The sequence below is a fragment of the Mus caroli genome, unplaced genomic scaffold (genome assembly GCF_978045245.1).
Source record: "Mus caroli unplaced genomic scaffold, Mus_caroli_1 scaffold_18, whole genome shotgun sequence".
NCBI classification, from domain to species: Eukaryota; Metazoa; Chordata; class Mammalia; order Rodentia; family Muridae; genus Mus; species Mus caroli.
Window position 1 is genome coordinate 29,259,204 of NW_028227273.1, and position 19,206 is coordinate 29,278,409.

General features: G+C 42.0%; 1 protein-coding gene across 1 annotated transcript in view; it reads left to right on the forward strand.

Moving 5' to 3' along the window:
- Rab31 (RAB31, member RAS oncogene family) overlaps positions 1 to 19,206 on the forward strand; it is a 127,096-nt gene that overhangs the window by 73,028 nt on the left and 34,862 nt on the right. The window contains exons 4-5 of the mRNA XM_021149583.2: positions 2,420 to 2,491; positions 3,957 to 4,063. Coding sequence (XP_021005242.1) covers positions 2,420 to 2,491; positions 3,957 to 4,063 — 179 coding nt within the window. The remainder of the gene's footprint in view (positions 1 to 2,419; positions 2,492 to 3,956; positions 4,064 to 19,206) is intronic.

The following is a 19,206-nucleotide window of genomic DNA, read 5'->3' on the forward strand; positions in this document are numbered from 1 at the left end:
GAGGAGAGCATAGCCAAGGGTGGGCTGAAGGTGACTCCTCTGAGCGTAGCAGTCAGGGCAGACATAGGGGAAGTCTTTGAGTGTGAAAAGGCCTTCGTGGTGTCTTGTGCTGTGAGACCTGTTATGGTATTTGTGGGCAAAAGAGTGTGACGACTCTCCCTCACCCCATTTCTTAAAAACTACCAAACTCCAGGGTGGTCTTCCTTCAAAGAGGGACTTGTTTGTGACCATGGCATCCTGGCTTCTCCCTAGGTCTTCTGAGCATTCCAAGGAGAAGTAGCATGTGGGAAATAGAGAGAACGGGTAGTTTTGTTGTTCACCAGAAAAACTACAGGATTCATCTTTCCTGTTCCTCCTCTATGCCCCAATAAAAATAGCAGATTTTTATTTTTTTCTTTTGAAATATTTTATTATGTTGTGTGGGGGTGGGGAACATGTGGCCCTGCCACCCCACCCAGTTAGAGGTCAGAGACTGTGGAGATGCGGTTCTCTCCTTCTGCCATGTGGGTTCCTGGGGTTAAACTCAGGTCTTCAGGCTTGGTGGCAAGTGCCCTTACTTGCTGAGCCATCCTACCGGCCCTTATTGCCATTTTAACCTAAAATCATCTTACTTAAAATTATTGTGTGATGTATAACCTTTTAAATGTAAAAATTACTGGACCTTCTATTATTAACAGTTGGGGAATGATCTAGTATTTTATACATCCATTGCTGTCCATCTTTTCCACAGGAAATTCTATCTCTGCTGCCTTTAGACAGTTTTTCACTTCATAGTATGTCAAGAAGATGTTTTCCTTTAAATAAAATTCCTTGTCATTTCAGGGGTTGTGGACTACTCCATTATCGGCATACATTTTAGTCAGCCTCGGCTGGAACAAAATGCTGTAGAGCAGGTAGTTTAAAGGACAGATCTAGGCTGGAGAGATGGCTCAGTGGTTAACAGCACTGACTGCTCTTCTGGAGGTCATGAGTTCAAATCCTAACAACCACATAGTGGCTCACAGCCATCTGTAATGAGATCTGATGCCCTCTTCTGGTGTGTCTGAAGACAGCTACAGTGTATTCATATATATATATATATATATATATATATATATATTATTTTAAATAATAAAAAAACCCCTTTCTTTCTCATGGTTCTGAGGTAGATCTTAGTTGACAGACAGCCTTCTTCTTTCTGTATCCTTGTGTACAGGATGTGGAGGGGACATTCTTCCTCTCTGTGTAATACTCTAATCCCATCATGAGACTCTCTTCATGACCTCATCTGACCCCATGACCTATAACACCCCCGATCTTCCCTCCCAAAAGCCATCACAATGATCAGGATCTCAAGCCTGGAGTTGTGTGGAGCACACATTCAGTCTAGGATATAACACAGTGCCCTGATGAACCTTCATGTTCTTTGATTTTTACTTCCTTTACAACATAGGGAAATGTCTTTCTGGACCTGGTGGCCACACTAAGTATATATTTCCTGTAAGTAGACTTCTGGGTCAAAGGGATTGCACACGTCAGTTTCTGCTAGGTCATTCCCAGTGGCTTTGTGGGGGAGCACTAAATACCACCCCGTGTAGTAGATGAGAGTGTCTTGCTCCCCAGAACCACCCCAACATTGAATCTAAGGCCTTTTAACGTTTATTGAATTATTAAGGACCTCATCATTTTTAGTTCATTCTTTTGTTAATTGAGTCAGTGTAAACATTTGCTGGTAATTTGTAGTGAGTACTTATCATTTCTTCAACTCCCTGCTGAGCTCTTTTTCACTCACTGGCCTATCCCAACAGCTTTTTAAATTAAAATATATATATATATATATATATATATATATATATATATATATATATATACATACAAATTAAGACTAGGCCCCCATTCAAAATATGCATGTAGTGTATACATTTCAGAGAATAATTATCCATCTTATTTGAGGATGAGAGGTTCTGGTTCTGGTTCTTAACCTAGTTTGGGGGCTGAAGCCCATCTAATGTGTCACCACTAGCTGACCTTGGTAGGCAATAAAGCTTTGCAACCAGGTAGGTCTTTGCTCCGTGCCAGTAGCTCTGCAAGGGTCTAGTGCTCCGAGCTCTCCTTGGAACCTGTCTTTTCCTTACCACTCCGGAGTTCTAATGAGACTGCCCTGGGCCAACAGAGAAAAGGAAATTCAGAGGAAGGCAACACCGAAAATAAATCTGTCTCTGGCTTTTGGCCCAGAGGAGATTTCACGGTCCATAAACCACAAGTGTATGGCTAGCTGGGGAGCAAAATTTATTATTTAATCTTACGTCCTGGAGAAGTCCAAGGGGGGATTTCGAGCTCCTACAGAGATGATGTAGCCTAACATTTTAATGTGTGGCTTAGAGATGCTTAAAATCTGTTTGTTGACCGAGGCCTAAGACTGCTGCTTGCTCTTCCACAGTTCCACTCCCTGGCTCCTATGTACTACCGCGGATCAGCTGCAGCCGTCATCGTCTATGACATCACTAAGCAGGTAAGGATGTCTCCAGCTTCAGACACCCTGCTTGGTGACCATCCCAGAAACACTGAAGCAGACTGGTGCTTTGTGAGTCTTGCCAGCGCCCTGGGAGCCTCGGCCGTGTGGCAGGCAAGAAAGCTGAAAGCTACACATCCAGTTTCGCTCACCAAGCCGCCCTGATGGATCTTTTCAATTACGGAAGCAATAAACGTTCATCTGAAAGCTGACCTTTTAAAACAAAATCTATTTATTTTATTTATGTGTAGTTTTACCTGCCTATATATCATATGCTACGTGTGTGTCTGGTTCCCACTGAAGTCAGGAGAGGGCATTGGATCCTTTGAAACTGGACTTGCGTGTCCTTGTGAGTCACCATGTAGGTGCTGGGAACCAAACGTGGTCTTTCTGAAAGAGCAGCCAGCAGTTTTAACTGCTGAGCCACCTTGCCACCCACTAAAACTGAGCATTCACCGGGAGGCCAGGCATGCTGGTTAGCACTTTCCTTGAGAAAGTTTAAGTTCTGGGTGTTTTATCATTATAGGTTATTTTCTGCTAGTGGTTCAGTTGCACCATTCAAAGGTCGGAGGTAATATTTGTGTATATAAAGGTAACTATGTGTGTGTGTGTGTGTGTGTGTGTGTGTGTGTGTGTGCGTGTGCTTGTAGGCGGTTGTCCCCATTTATCTGTGGTTTGCTTTTCTGTAGTCCTTGCTATGCAAGGTCAACTTCCATCCAAAAGTATTAGATGGAAAATTCCAGAAACAAGTGGTACAATTAAAACAGTGTGTTCTGTTATTATGATCATGCTATTTTGTTACTGTTTTTATCTCACTCGGCCCACTTGTTTGCTTCAACTGTGTCGTTGGCACTCGTGGGACAGAAACAGGTTGTTTCTAGGCTTGGGTTCCAAGGTAGTGTGTCAGGCGTCCACTGAGGACCCTGGAATGTATCACTGTGGATGAGATTGACTGGAATGGATTTTGAGGTATACTCATTAACAAGCGAGTGCTTCGATTTGATGGCATTCCTCCTGCCCCAGTCCCTCTGGAATGCTGACTGGTAGCTGGATCATTGCTGCTTGTGTAGTCCATGAGTTCTGACCTTTTTCCCCAAAATGTCTGACCACCTGGCCTCTGCCCTAGAGGAAGGTCAAGTGAAGGGCAAGCAGGACCCCCCCCACCCCCCCAACACACACCTTTCTCCTGAAGTAGGCCTCGGTATTTGCTTGGTTCTGAGATTTTGGCTCCCACAGAGTCAAGGCTACTATTTCTAGTCAATGGTTCTTACTGAAGAAAGTTACACATGTTGGTTTTTCAACTCCCTCAAGCTTTAATTTAGAAAGAGACATCTTAGCTAATGTTAATTAAGTGTCCCCTACAAATGTCTTTTTTTCCTCCATTGAATTACACTGGGTTCACATCTCTACTTCTTTGAAGTATACCGACAGGTTTGTTCAGTGACTCATTTTGTTTTTTGGTTAGGATTCATTTCATACCTTGAAAAAATGGGTCAAGGAGCTGAAGGAGCACGGCCCAGAAAACATTGTGATGGCGATTGCCGGGAACAAGTGTGACCTCTCTGATATTAGGTAAGACACATTTCATGTGTGTATGTGTGTGTGTATGTGATGTGTGTGTGTGATGTGTGTGATGTGTGTGATGGTTGTGTGTGTGAGATGTGTGCACAACCTATCTGATATTAGGTAGGACACATTTCAAGTGTACGTGAGTATGTGTGTGTGTGTATGTTTGTATGATCTGTGTGTGTGATGTGTGCGCAACCTATCTGATATTAGGCAACACATTTCGAATCTGTTTGTGTGTGTGTCACGTGTGTTTCTGTGTCACAGCTCCCACCCACAAATGTCTCTGTGACTAAGTGCAATTATGTCTTTGGTTATGTTTATGCTTTTTGTGTAATGATTTAACTGATGGCCCCTCACTGTGGCAATCAGCGTGATATTATTCTACTAGAGTGAAATTATAGGAGAATGATATAGACCTTATGGTTCCTACAGTGATGAATATTAAATCGAATGGCCTAGATACAGCACACAGCTGCATCGATTACCCTGCATATTGTTGAACTAGATTGTTTTATCACCTTATTCTTCTTATTAACATTACTGCTAATGTAATTTTAGTAACACTTTCATATACAAATGGCCATTAGAAGTCTTGTTATTGTTTACAACATCTGCTTGTTTTAGATGTTTTGTTTGTTTGTTTGTTTTTGTGTGTGTGTGTGTGTTTTCAAGACAGGGTTTCTCTGTGTAGCCCTGGCTGTCCTGAAACTCACTCTGTAGACCAGGCTGGCCTTGAACTCAGAAATCCACCTGCCTCTGCCTCCCGGGTGCTGGGATTAAAGGCATGTGCCATCTCTGCCCAGCTTGTTTTAGATTTTAACTTAAGGATATGGTCCAGTCTATATAATATTACTATTTTGACAAAACATCTGAATATGATACATTTTATCACCCCAAGCAGCAACGGCTTATGGGACTTCCTTAACCTCCAGTCTCAGTCCTTTTTCTAATCGTTAGATCAAAATACCCAAGCTGGGTTTTTTTATAAAGAAAAGAAGTTCAATGTGCTTTGCCCAGTTTCTCGAATGGAACTCTGGTGACTCTATCATAGTACCACGTGACTGAGTGGCTGAGAAACAGACAGAGAGGAGCCAGTCTGCAGAGTTGCTTACTTGCTGAGGCAGGGGCCTGACGAGATTCAGTGGCTTAGGCTGCTCTTTTTACAATGAGCCATTCTTGCAGGGACTAAGCAGCGTGTTACGAGAACCAAACTGATCCCTGCTGACGGTTCTTGCCTGTATGACCTAGTCCCCATCCATTATTCCACCGTGCTTCTTGCTCATAAGCCTTGAGGGCCACACCCACATGACATAACCAAACTGTGCCATGTGGACAGTGGATTAGAGGCTTCATGCCCCTCCCCCCCCCCCCCCCCCCGCCTTTTTTCCCCAGTGTTTTTTCCTTTCTTAGGATTTATTTATTTTATGTATGAGTGCTCTATCTGCATGTAAACCTGCATGCCAGAAGAGGGCATCAGAACTCACTATAGATGGTTGTGAGCCACCATGTGGCTGCTGGGAATTGAACTCAGGACCTCTTAACTGCTGAGCCATCTCTCCAGCCCGAAGCTTGAGACCTTATCTGGCCATTAAACTCACCGATTTTTTTGTAATGAATGTTACTTCAAAAAGTTATGTATTAGTCACCCTTTCCTGTGACAGATCCATTCCAATCTCCAGTGGATATCTGAAACCACAGATTACGTCATACCCCGTGTATGCTATAATATTTTTCTATATATACAACTCTTTTATGAAATTTATTTTATATAACAGGCACAGTCATAGAGATCAAGAACACTAATAGAATGAATTGTAATATTATTATAATATACTAAGCTGCTTAAAATGCAATGAATTATTTATTTCTGGAATTTTCCATTTGATATATTTGGATTCAATTGATTGTGGGTAACTGAAGCCCTGGGAGGACAAAACACTGGTGGGGGAGACTTCAGTTGCAGACTTGTTTTGCCTCTTGTTCCCTTGACTCTGAGTTCTCAGGAGTTCCTCGTCTTTGTTCATCAGAGCCGCACCATGCTTCTGATTTTGATATCTCAATACGATTAAACCGGAATTAAATAAGCTTTGAGAAGAGATCTTGCCAAAGTCCGGAAAGTGGCGTTTGGTCAATTACTCTGTTTCTTTGTGTTTGCAAACGGGTTATATCACACTGCATCAGGTTTGTGTGTAATCTCCGTGAACGCCACTTAATCGCCTATTTTCTGGTGGTTGGACTAGTCTTTAAGCCCTCCGGACTCAGATCACATATACTCCTTTATTGTAATCTTGAAACAGCTTTGTGGCCAGTGTTTCCTACACTTGGTGGTGGGTGGGCTGAACTGGCCTCGCTGAAGGAGGTGAGTTTATCTAATACCTCATGGAGGTGAAGGGGAACTTGGACAGAAAAGTCCCCCTTTCTCCTGTGGGGTGTGTGTGTGTGTGTGTGTGTGTAGTCTGATGGACTGGAAGTTAAGCACAAACTGATTTCAAGTTGAATGGGACAGGATTGTTTGCTGTAAGGAGCTGAAACCTAACTGAGATTAATCTTAGGAAAAGGAGGCATGAGACGGTGTTGATATCCCCATGGTAGAAACAGGCCTTTCTTTAGCTCCGGTTTTTGGTATGTCCCAGTTGGTCTGTGGAGAAACGCTGGCCTGGCATCTCTATTTCAGTTCTCCACATCTGGCTAGGAGCTTGTGGCCCACAGAAGGAATGTGGCCAGTACAAGACAAGGGGAGGGTGGGGGCTCTTGATGAAGGACAGCCTCAGATCAGCACAGTCTCCAGATAAAACAGGATCGCTGCCTCTCATCCCCAGGGTAGCCTCACTGGTGTTCTCTGCAGACATTCTGATGTTTGCTAAGATGAACTGCCACACAACGTAGGCATCTTACTCAACCATCAGCACACTCACGGCCAACTCTCCTTAAAGGATGTGCCTTTCTTCTCAGATTCTTTTGCTTCACTAGTTTGGCCTCTGTGAGGTCTGGATCCAGCGCTTCAGGGTCCCACAGGTGTTCAGAGTGTGGGTATATATATATAGCCTTTGTGCTTACGGTCATTCGAGAGGGCCCTGGTTCAGATTATGCAACAGAGGAAATGACTTTTTTATTGTAGTTCTTCTTCAAACCTCTGAATAGGTCAGTGAGAAAGACTAGCTTTATTTTTATTTTCAGAAAATTGATTAATCAGTTAGTTTATTATCTGTCTATCTATCATTGTATGTATCTATGTATCCATCCATCATCTATGTATCTATGTATCTATCTGTGTATCTATGTATCTATTCATGTATCTATGTATCTATTCATGTATCCATATATCTATCCATGTATCTATCTATGTATCTATCTGTCTGTGTCTGTCTGTCTGTCTGTCTGTCTATGTGTACCTGCCATGGCATGCTTGTCAGAGACACCTTATGGGGGTTCCTTCTCCTACCACATGTGTCCTGGGGATTGAACTCAAGTCCTCAGGCTTGGTAGCAGGCACCTTTACTCACTGAGCCAGCTCACCAGCTCTGCATGAGTCCCTTGAAGTTTGTTTTATGACTGTTCATAGAGACTGTTCATAGAAGCCTCAGGCTAGTAAGGAGCTGTTTTTGTTGTTTATATTTTTGCCTGTGTCTCTGTGTGTGCATGTATATGTGTATGTGTGTGCACATGCATATGGAGCTCAGAAGTTGGTGTTAGGTGCCTCCTTTGACCTGATACATTGAAGCAGGGAATTTGCTGAAGCCAGTGGTCACCAGTTCAGCTAGTGCTGCTAGCTGGCTTGCCCTGGGGATGCAGGGATGCAGCTCCACCCCTCAAGTGCTGGAATTTCGGATGGGCTGCCATGTCATCCAGATTTAATTCTTTACACTTGCATGGCAACTGCTTTCCCCACTGAACCATCTTGTCAGTCCTCTCATTGAGTTTTTAACCCTTTAAATTTTTTCCTTTCTTTTTTTTTCTTTCCCCCCAGTGGAACTAGAGGTTGTATTTAGAGTGTGTGCATGCTAGGCTCGTGCTGTACCACTGAAAGGCTAAACAAACTATGAACCTCTCTAAGTTGACATTGCTAATTTTGAACTCACTCTATAGCTCAAGGCAGGCCTTATGGTTGCTATCCTCCTGTCTCAACTTCCTGAGTAGCTGAGATTATTATCCAGGCCTGGCTTAAAGACATATTCTTATATTTGCTTTCTCCATTTGAAAAAAGAGATATATAGATACAACAGAGAGACAGAGAGAAACAGAGAAAGACAGAGAGCACCAGCCTTCTGAAAATAGCACTGCTTTAGCTAAATTTTAAATTCCTTTTAATTTTTAGAATCTCATTCTTTAGTGACTAGTTGATACTGGTGTTCCATTTATGACAATGATATAAAACTTTCTAGAAAAATTTTAGCACTGGCTTATGCTTATGACATCTACAGGGGGAAACTTTTAAGGAATCTATTGGAAAGTTCTAACATGTAATAAATAGGTTCAGCAACATGGTAGGATACAAGACACAGAAAACTTAATTATATTTCTGTTTTTTAATAGTGAGAACACAGAAACTGAAAAACAAACAAACAAACAAACCGCACAATACCTTTTACAATTGCTCCAGGAAAATTAAATACTAGCTATGTACAGGACCTGTGTACTGAAAATTACAAAATGCTTGTGAAAAAAAAAATCAAATGAGACTTGGACAAATGAAGAAACATGACTGTGTTCATCCATCTAAGAAAGCAACCAGACACCTGGGCATCTCTCACAGAGAGCTGGAATTTGTGTTCACACCAAATCCATGCATGAATACTCATGGACTTTGGGTAACATCCCCAAACTGTAATGAGCCCTTATGTCATCGAGAAACTGACTGGCTAAATGGATAGATTGTGATATACTTACTCCATGGACTGCTGCTTAGATATACAAGCAAATAGACCGCCAGTTGGATGAACCTGGGGCATTGCGCTGAGTGAATAAAGCTATTTGAGAGTTCTTCATCACTATAACAAATTCCTGACGTAATTCAGTTTATAGAAAGAAAGGGTTCATTTTAACCCAAACCTCTGGGATTCCAGAGTGTGATTGGTTGGACCCCGTTGCTTTGGGCCTGTGATGGTTCATAATAGTGGGAGTTTGTGGCACGCTAACATGTTCACCTCATGGATAGGGATGAAAAGACCCAAGCTTCATAATTCTCTTCAAAAGGCTTGTGAGTAATGACCTACAGTCTCTCATGAGGCCTCACCTCAAGAGCTGACACCATCTCCAGTATCAGTAATGTGGGCCTCAGCTGCTAATACAAGGGCCTCCTTTGAGAGACATTTCAAATCCAGGCCACAGCAGAATCCAGTTCCAAACGTTCCATTATGTGTGATGTGATTTGTAACATTTTAAATAAAAACATGGTAGAACTAGAGAATGGTTTTAGGAGTAGTTGCCTGAGGTTACGTTTGGGGGCAATGCGTAAGGGGGGTTTCCATAGTTGTAAAAGGACCGTCTCAGTGAGAGCTGCTTGTGAACCTAAGCAGAAAGTGCAGCAGTACAGAGCTCGATATATGCACTGCTGTGTGACACTGTTCCTGAGGAATCTTAAACACTCCACACAGGGAACTGAGGGCAGGCCAAAGTAACAATACCACCAAATCCAACTTGGTGAAGCAATGAGTTTATTGGGGCTACTTACAAGAGTAGGGCTGATGGGTTAATTACAGAGGCAGGGATGACTCAAAGGCAGTGTTCTCACGGAAGCCCACACAGCGTGAGTGATGGCTCATGAAAGCTCAAGACTGGGAGCGCACTGTGAGACTTGCAGGCAGCTTAGGTCAAATCATCTAGTCCAGGCAGCTTGACTGCTCTGAGGTCGCTCACATGTCCTTACTACCATTGGGGGAAGGACAGGCTTTGTGCCTCTATTTAGTTTCAGGGACTTTCTGAGATTTATGAGTTGTTTGCTTCCTGAGTCTTAAAAAAAACCTCCTTTCAAGATGAAATAAGTCAATTCGGAGGAAATGGATACAAATGAGAGACTATCAGTAGGCCTCGGAAATCCAATTACAAACACGTCAGTGTTAAGTCTTGTTTGTAATATTATGGGGTAGTTTGCAAAATGTGACTAAAGAAACTTAGATTATTATTTATTTTGAAATGGGGTCTCATGTAGCCTAGGCTGACCTTAAACTCATTATATAGCATCCTGCCTTGTCTCCTGAGTGCTGAGGTGATAGGTATGTACCACCAAATTTGTTTATTTTGCTTGGCTTTTCTTTTTCCCTTTACTTTATTTGTTTACTTAGAGTCCAGGGCAAGAAAGCAAGTACTGAGGTCAGAGGTCAGCCTGAGGGAGTTGGTTCTCTCCTTCCTCCTTGTGAGCTTCAGAGATGGAGTCTAGATCACCAAGCTTGGCAGCAAGCACCTTACCCACCGAGCCATCTTGCTGCCCACCCTCTCCCCCATAATAGAAGTTCACGTGTAGCTCTGGATGGCCTTGAACTTGTAATCCTTCTGACTTCTGACTAGTGCTGCTGGGAATACAGATGTTTACTGCTATGACTGCCTTCTTAAGGTAGTGATGGGTGTGTATGTGGCCAGGTATCAAGATTGAGGGTCTTCCTTGGTTGCTCACCAACTTGTCTCTCAACAATTTGGCTGGGCTTGGATCTTTCTCTCTCTCTGCCTTCCAGTGCTGGACTTACAGACACACACTGATGCAGCTATCTATTTTTTTTTTAACATAGGTGTGGGGATCCAAATGCAGGTCCTTGATTCTGTGTAGCAAATCTTTACTGACTGAACCATCTCTCACTGCCTAAGAATGTTGGGTTTTTTTCCTTTTATAATTTTTTTAAAGATTTATTTATTTATTATAAGTACACTGTAGCTGTCTTTAGACACACCAGAAGAGCATCAGATCTCATTATAGATGGTTGTGAGCCACCATGTGGTTGCTGGATCTTGCCCGGGGGTGTTGTTTCTTTTTTTTTTTTTAATATTTTTAATATTTTTTATTACATATTTTCTTTATATACATTTCAAATTTCAAATGCTATCCCAAAAGTTGCCTATACCCTCCCCCTGCCCTGCTTCCCTACCCACCCACTCCTGCTTCTTGGCCCTATATAAAGTTTGCAATACCAAGGGGCCTCTCTTCCCAGTGATGGCCGACTAGGCTATCTTCTGCTGCATATGCAGCAAGAGACATGAGCTCTGGGGGTACTGGTTAGCTCATATTATTGTTCCACCTATAGGGTTGCAGACCCCTTCAGCTCCTTGGGTGCTTTCTCTAGCTTCTCCATTGAGGGCCCTGTGTTCCATCCAATAGATGACTGTGAGCATCCTCTTCTGTATTTGCCAGGCACTGGCATAGCCTCACAAGAGACAACTATATCAGGGTCTTTTCAGCAAAATCTTGCTGGCGTATGCAATAGTGTCTGGGTTTGGTGGTTGATTATGGGATGGATCCCCGGGTGGGGTAGTCTCTGGATAGTCCATCCTTTTGTCTTAGATCCAAACTTTGTCTCTGTAACTCCATTCATGGGTATTTTGTTCCCTATTCTAAGGAGGAACAAAGTATCCACCCATTGGTCTTCCCTCTTCTTGATTTTCTTGTGTTTTGCAAATTGCATCTTGGGTGTTCTATGTTTCTGGGCTAATATCCACTTATCAGTGGGTGCATATCTAATGGCTTCTTCTGTGATTGGGTTATCTCACTAAGGATGATATCCTCCAGATACATCCATTTGTCCAAGAATTTCATAAATTCATTGTTTTTAATAGCTGAGTAGTACTCCATAGTGTAAATGTACCACATTTTCTGTATCCATTCTTCTGTTGAGGGACATCTGGGTTCTTTCCAGCTTCTGGCTATTATAAATAAGGCTGCTATGAACATAGTGGAGCACATATTCTTATTACCAGTTGGAACTTCTGGGTATATGCTCAGGGGAGGTATTGCTGGATCTTCCGGTAGTATTATGTCCAATTTTCTGAGTAACCTCCAGACTGATTTCCAGAGTGGTTGTACAAGCTTGCAATCCCACCAACAATGGAGGAGTGTTCCTCTTTCTCCACTTCCTCGCCAGCATCTGCTGTCACCTGAATTTTTGATCTTAGCCATTCTGACTGGTGTGAGGTGGAATCTCAGGGTTGTTTTGATTTGCATTTCCCTGATGATTAAGGATGTTGAACATTTTTTCAGGTGCTTCTCAGCCATTCAGTATTCCTCAGGTGAGAATTCTTTGTTCAGCTCTGTACCCCATTTTTTAATGGGGTTATTTGAATTTCTGGAGTCCAGCTTCTTGAGCTCTTTGTATATATTGAATATTAGTCTCCTATCAAATTTAGGATTGGTAAAAATCCTTTCCCAAACTGTTGGTGGCCTTTTTGTCTTATTGACAGTGTCTTTTGCCTTACAGAAGCTTTGCAATTTTATGAGGTCCCATTTGTCAATTCTTGATCTTACAGCACAAGCCATTGCTGTTCTGTTTAGGAATTTTTCCCCTGTGCCCATATCTTCCAGGCTTTTCCCCACTTTCTCCTCTATAAATTTCAGTGTCTTGGGTTTTATGTGGAGGTCTTTGATCCACTTAGACTTGAGCTTTGTACAAGGAGATAAAAAAGGATCAATTCTCATTCTTCTACATGACAACTGCCAGTTGTGCCAGCACCTTTTGTTGAAAATGCTGTCTTTTTTCCACTGGATGGTTTTAGCTCCCTTGTCAAAGATCAAGTGACCATACGTGTGTGGATTCATTTCTGGGTCTTCAATTCTATTCCATTGATCTACCTGTCTGTCACTGTACCAGTACCATGCAGTTTTTGACACAATTGTTCGGTAGTACAGCTTGAGGTCAGGCATGGTGATTCCACCAGAGGTTCTTTTATTGTTGAGAAGAGTTTTTGCTATCTGTACTGGCTATTTTTGTGTCAACTTGACACAGCTGGAGTTATCACAGAGAAAGGAGCTTCAGTTGAGGAAATGCCTCCATGAGATCCAACTGTAAGGCATTTTCTCAATTAGTGATCAAGGGGGAAAGGCCCCTTGTGGGTGGGACCATCCCTGGGCTGGTAGTCTTGGGTTCTATAAGAGAGTAGGCTGAGCAAGCCAGGGGAGGCAAGCCAGTAAAGAACATCCCTCCATGGCCTCTGCATCAGCTCCTGCTCCCTGACCTGTTTGAGTTCCAGTCCTGACTTCCTTTGGTGATGAACAGCAGCATGGAAGTGTAAGCCGAATAAACCCTTTCCTCCCCAACTTGCTTCTTGGTCATGATGTTTGTGCAGGAATAGAAACCCTGACTAAGACAAATTGGTACCAGGAGTGGGGTATTCCTGTGACAACCTGACCATGTTTTGGGGAGGACTGTGGAAGGACTTTGGAACTTTGGGCTTGAAGATCCATTCGTTGTTAAGAGCTCTGTCAGATGTTGTGTAGGAGCTTGGAAGATAATGCTGAGAACAGTGCAGAAGATGGAGGCCTGGTTTGTGAAATTTCAGAGGGAAAATTAAAGACTCTCTTCAGGGCCATTGCTGTTTTTATTGTGAAGATTTTGTAGTTCTGGTTAGCTGGGGCTGAAGAATCAGCTGTGATTAACAAGATACCAGAACTACTAAAGCAAAAACTTTGCATTACTGGGACTATTGATGCTGGTTAGCTGGAGCTAAGAAATTAGCGGTGATTAAGAAGAGACCAGCATCGTTGAGGTGACATCTTCTGGGAAGTGTTTTCTGAAAGCACAAAGAGGCTGTGTTCCAGAGATAGGCAAGGTTGTACTCCTTCTGCAGTGGGACTTGGTAATGTGTAAGGGTCACCCAGGTGGTACTGGTTTTGAAGGCATGAAGGGGTCACACAGAGCAGCTCAGGCTCGGCACTGTGAGAGGCCATGGAAGGCCATTGGTGAAGGTGCAGCCCCAGTTGTAATTGAAGGCCCAGGACTGAAGGGGTCACGCAGTGTTTTGGAGATGCCAGTACCACGAGATGACCACCAAGAGCAGCAGCAGCAGTGGAGTACAGGCATCTGGAGCCCAGAGGACGACATGTGTGCTACAAAGGGCATGGCTGGAGAAGTGACCCAAGCCCTTGGAGGAGCCCAGAAGATCGTGAGTTGGATCCCAGACGTTGGACGGTTGGAGATTGATTTTTGCTTTGATTGTGACTGTGCCCTGATATTTTCCCTCTCGAAGGAAGAAACTGTTTTAGTGGAGCCCACAGTTAAGAGACTTTGGATTTTAAAAGAGATGGATATTTTAAAGAGATTGAAATTTTAAGGATATGTAAAGACTGTGGGACTATTAAAGTTATTTAGATCTTGGGGATGAATAAGAATGTAAGGGTTGAGGCTTACTAGTGATGTGTTTGTGTGTCAAGTTGACAAGGGGTCAATTGTACTGGCTATTTTTGTGTCAACTTGACACAGCTGGAGTTATCACAGAGAAAGGAGCTTCAGTTGAGGAAATGCCTCCATGAGATCCAACTGTAAGGCATTTTCTCAATTAGTGATCAAGGGGGAAAGGCCCCTTGTGGGTGGGACCATCCCTGGGCTGGTAGTCTTGGGTTCTATAAGAGAGTAGGCTGAGCAAGCCAGGGGAGGCAAGCCAGTAAAGAACATCCCTCCATGGCCTCTGCATCAGCTCCTGCTCCCTGACCTGTTTGAGTTCCAGTCCTGACTTCCTTTGGTGATGAACAGCAGCATGGAAGTGTAAGCCGAATAAACCCTTTCCTCCCCAACTTGCTTCTTGGTCATGATGTTTGTGCAGGAATAGAAACCCTGACTAAGACACTATCCTAGGTTTTTTATTATTGAAGATGAATTTGCAAATTCCCCTTTCTATCTCAGTGAAGAATTGAGTTGGAATTTTGATGGGGATTGCACTGAGTCTGTAGATTGCTTTCGGCAGGATAGCCATTTTTACTATATTAATCCTGCCAATCCATGAGCATGGGAGATCTTTCAATCTTCTGAGTTCTTCAATTTCTTTCTTCAGAGACTTTAAGTTCTTATCATACAGATCTTTCACTTCCTTAGTTAGAGTCACACCAAGGTATTTTATATTTTTTGTGACTATTGAGAAGGGTGTTGTTTCCCTAATTTCTTTCTCAGTCTGTTAATCATTTGTGTAGAGAAAGGCCATTGATTTGTTTGAGTTAATTTTTTATCCAGCTCCTGCACTGAAGCTGTTTATCAGGGTTAGGAGTTCTCTGGTGGAATTTTGGGGGGTCATTTATATATACTATCATATCATCTGCAAATAGTGATATTTTAACTTTTTCTTTCCAATATGTATCTCCATGATGTCCTTTTGTTGTCAAATTGCTCTGGCTAGAACTTCAAGTACTATATTGAATATATAGGGAGAAAGTGGGCAGCCTTGTCTAGTCCCCGATTTTAGTGGGATTGCTTCGAGTTTTTCTCCTTTAATTTGATGTTGGCTACTGGTTTGCTGTATATTGCTTTTATTATGTTTAGGTATGCACCTTGAATTCCTGATCTTTCCAAGACTTTTATCATGAAGGGGTGTTGGATTTTGTCAAATGCTTTCTCAGCATCTAATGAGATGATTATGTGGTTTTTGTCTTTGATTTTGTTTATATAGTGGATTAAGTTGATGGATTTCCGTATAGTAAACCATCCCTGCATCCCTGGGATGAAGCCTACTTGGTCATGATGGATGATCATTTTGATGTGTTCTTGGATTCAGTTGCGAGGATTTTATTGAGTATTTTTGCATCGATATTCATAAGGGAATATCAAATTGGTGGGAAGTTCTCTTTCTTTGTTGGATCTTTGTGTGGTTTAGGTATCAGAGTAATTGTGGCTTCATAGAATGAATTAGGTAGAGTACCTTCTGTTTCTAGGAATAGTTTGAGAAGAGTTGAAATTAGGTCTTCTTAGAAGGTCTGCTAAAACTCTGCACTAAACCCATTTGGTCCTGGGCTTTTTTTTTTTTTTTTTTTTTTTTTTTTGGTTGGGAGACTATTGATGACTGCTTCTATTTCTTTAGGGACTGTTTAGATCGTTAATCTGATCCTGATTTAACTTTGGTACCTGTTATCTGTCTAAGAAGTTGTACATTTCATCCAGGTTTTCTAGTTTTGTTGAGTACAGCCTTTTGTAGTAGGATCTGATGATGTTTTGGATTTCCTCAGGCTTTGTTGTTATGTCTTCTTTTTCATTTCTGATTTTGTTAATTAGGATGCTGTCCCTGTGCCCTCTAGTTAGCCTGGCTAAGTGTTTTTCTATCTTGTTGATTTTCTCATAGAACCAGCTCCTGGTTTGGTTGATTCTTTGAATAGTTCTTTTTGTTTCCACTTGGTTGATTTCAGCCCTGAGTTTGATTATTTCCTGCTGTCTACTCCTCTTGGGTGAATTTGCTTCCTTTAGTTCTAGAGCTTCTAGGTGTGCTGTCAGGCTGCTAGTGTACGCTCTCTCTAGTTTCTTTTTGGAGGCACTCAGGGCTATGAGTTTTCCTCTTAGGACTGCCTTCATTGTGTTTAGGTATGTTGTGGCTTCATTTTCATTAAACTCTAAAAAGTCTTTAATTTCTTTCTTTATTTCGTCCTTGACCAAGGAATCATTGAGTAGAGTGTTGTTCAGTTTCCACGTGAATGTTGGCTTTCTATTATTTTGTTCTATCTATTATGTTGTTATTGAAGATCAGCCTTAGTCCGTGGTGATCAGATAGGATGCATGGAATAATTTCAACATTTTTGTATCTGTGGAGACCTATTTTGTGACCAATTATATGGTCAATTTTGGAGGCGGTACCATGTAGCACTGAGAAGAAGGTATAATCTTTTGTTTTAGGATAAAATGTTCTGTAGATATCTATTAAATCTATTTGTTTCATAACTTCTGTTAGTGTCCATGTGTCTCTGTTTAGTGTCTGTTTCCAGGATTTGTCCATTGGTGAGAGTGGGGTGTTGAAGTCTCCCACTATTATTGTGTGAGGTGCAATGTGTGCTTTGAGCTTTACTAACGTGTCTTTAATGAATGTGGCTGCCCTCGTATGTGGAGCATAGATATTCAGAATTGAGAGTTCATCTTGGTAGATTTTTACCTTTGATGAGTATGAAGTGCCCCTCCTTGTCTTTTTTGGTAACTTTGGGTTGGAAGTCAATTTTATTCGATAATAGAATGGCTACTCCAGCTTGTTTCTTTGGACCATTTGTTTGGAAAATTGTTTTCCAATCTTTTACTCTGAGGTAGTGTCTGTTCTTTTCCACGAGGTGGGTTTCCTGTAAGCAGCAAAATGTTGGGTCCTGTTTGTATAGCCAGTCTATTAGTCTATGTCTTTTTATTGGGGAATTGAGTCCATTGATGTTAAGAGAAATTACAGAAAAGTAATTGTTGCTTCCTGTTATTTTTGTTGTTAAAGTTGGGATTCTGTTCTTGCAACTGTCTTTTAGGTTTGTTGTAGGATTACTTTCTTGCTTTTTCTAGGATGTAGTTTCCATCCTTGTGTTGGTGTTTTCACTTTATTATCCTTTGAAGGGCTGGATTTGTGGAAAGATATTGTGTGAATTTGGTTTTATCATGGAATACTTTGGTTTCTCCAACTATGGTAATTGAGAGTTTTGCTGGGTATAGTAGCCTAGGCTGGCATTTGTGTTCTCTTAGGGTCTGCATAACATCTGTTCAGGATCTTCGGGGGTGTTGTTTCTTATAAGTGTTTGTGAATCTAAATTATATCTATGAAAATTTCAGTAAATAAAATTTACTGAATTTAGCTGGGGAAAAGGTTAGAATAGTGGTAAATGTATGCGTATGCATATTTCGCACACATCATTTATATACACAGCCAAACCTCTGAAGAGTGTTGTATGCGACTGATGTTTTGCCAGCATACTATGTGAAATTATTAATTTGATCATACCGACACACATAGAATACAAAAGAAATACAGGATGATGCTATTAAAAGTTGTCACTTAGAGCATTTTCCTAGCATATTTGAAGCCCAGCATTTAATCTTCACACACACACACACACACACACACACACACACACACACACGTACACACGTACACACGTACACAAGCAGGCATGCACCACCACCATCAAGAAAAATAACTCTAAAAGAAGAAAGGAGAAGCCTGCTGTATTGGTCTCTGTCCAGAGTACATGTGTCTTCCAGAGACAGAAATAGAAATAGTCTGGCAAGTGACAGGGCCTGTGAACTAGTGGGCATCCACCTGTGGAGAGTTCTCTGTGGCAAGAGAATCAAGCAGTTGGTCAGCCAATCTGGCTGCTCCAGATTCTGCCTTCTGGCATGACTTTTTTAGGGAGGGAGCCAAATCTCTAGGTCCCAGACCTTATTCCAAGCCTGCCCTCATTTTACTCTAATCCCAAAGTGCTTTGCTCTTTCATTATTTCCAGAAAGCTGAGTATTTCGTTGGGAGTTACAGAAGGACAGTGTATAGAGCTTCTGTCTGTCTGTCTGTGTCTCTGTCTCTGTCTCTGTCTGTCTCTCTGTGTGTATAAATGATCTAATGATCTCATCTAACAGACATTGGTGGTGTAAGCTTGTCCGCCCTTAAGAGGAGCTGTGCACAGCATGTTTTGAGAGTCTGCTGGAATGGAAGTAGATTTAGCCTGCATCTGGCAGACCATATGAGGCATCAGGAGTGGCGGTCTGGGCATAAGAGACCACAGTTCCCCAGTCAGTGTGTATCTTGAGCATGTGTGGACAAGACAGAAGACAGGAGAGGTTACATAGCCCTCATCCAAACTGCCTAGGACTAGGGCACTTGGGAGTTGCTTTCAGAATTATTTTCATATACATAAAGTGCTATATTGGAATTAGAACCTAAATATAAATACATATACCTCACAAACACAGCCAGAAAGTAATTTTATATAGCATTATAACTTTGTTTTTGTCCATAAAGTTTTATGGTTTTAAATTTTCTACTTTATCACATTTGTGTCCAAAAAAAACCTTCTGACTTCTGGGCTTTTGGGGTGTTTGGTCTAGGGGTACTCAGCCTGTGTGTTCATCAGGGTGAAAGGCCCAGGCAATTCAGGAGATCCAGCCTAGCTCCTGATCTTACTGAGAGATATCCCTAATTCGCCTGGAAGATCAGTAAACAAAAACCTCCCTGTACCAAGGGGTGGGAAGAGCAGCAGAGCCCCAGTGAGACATCTGGGTTACAGGCATAGTGTAGTG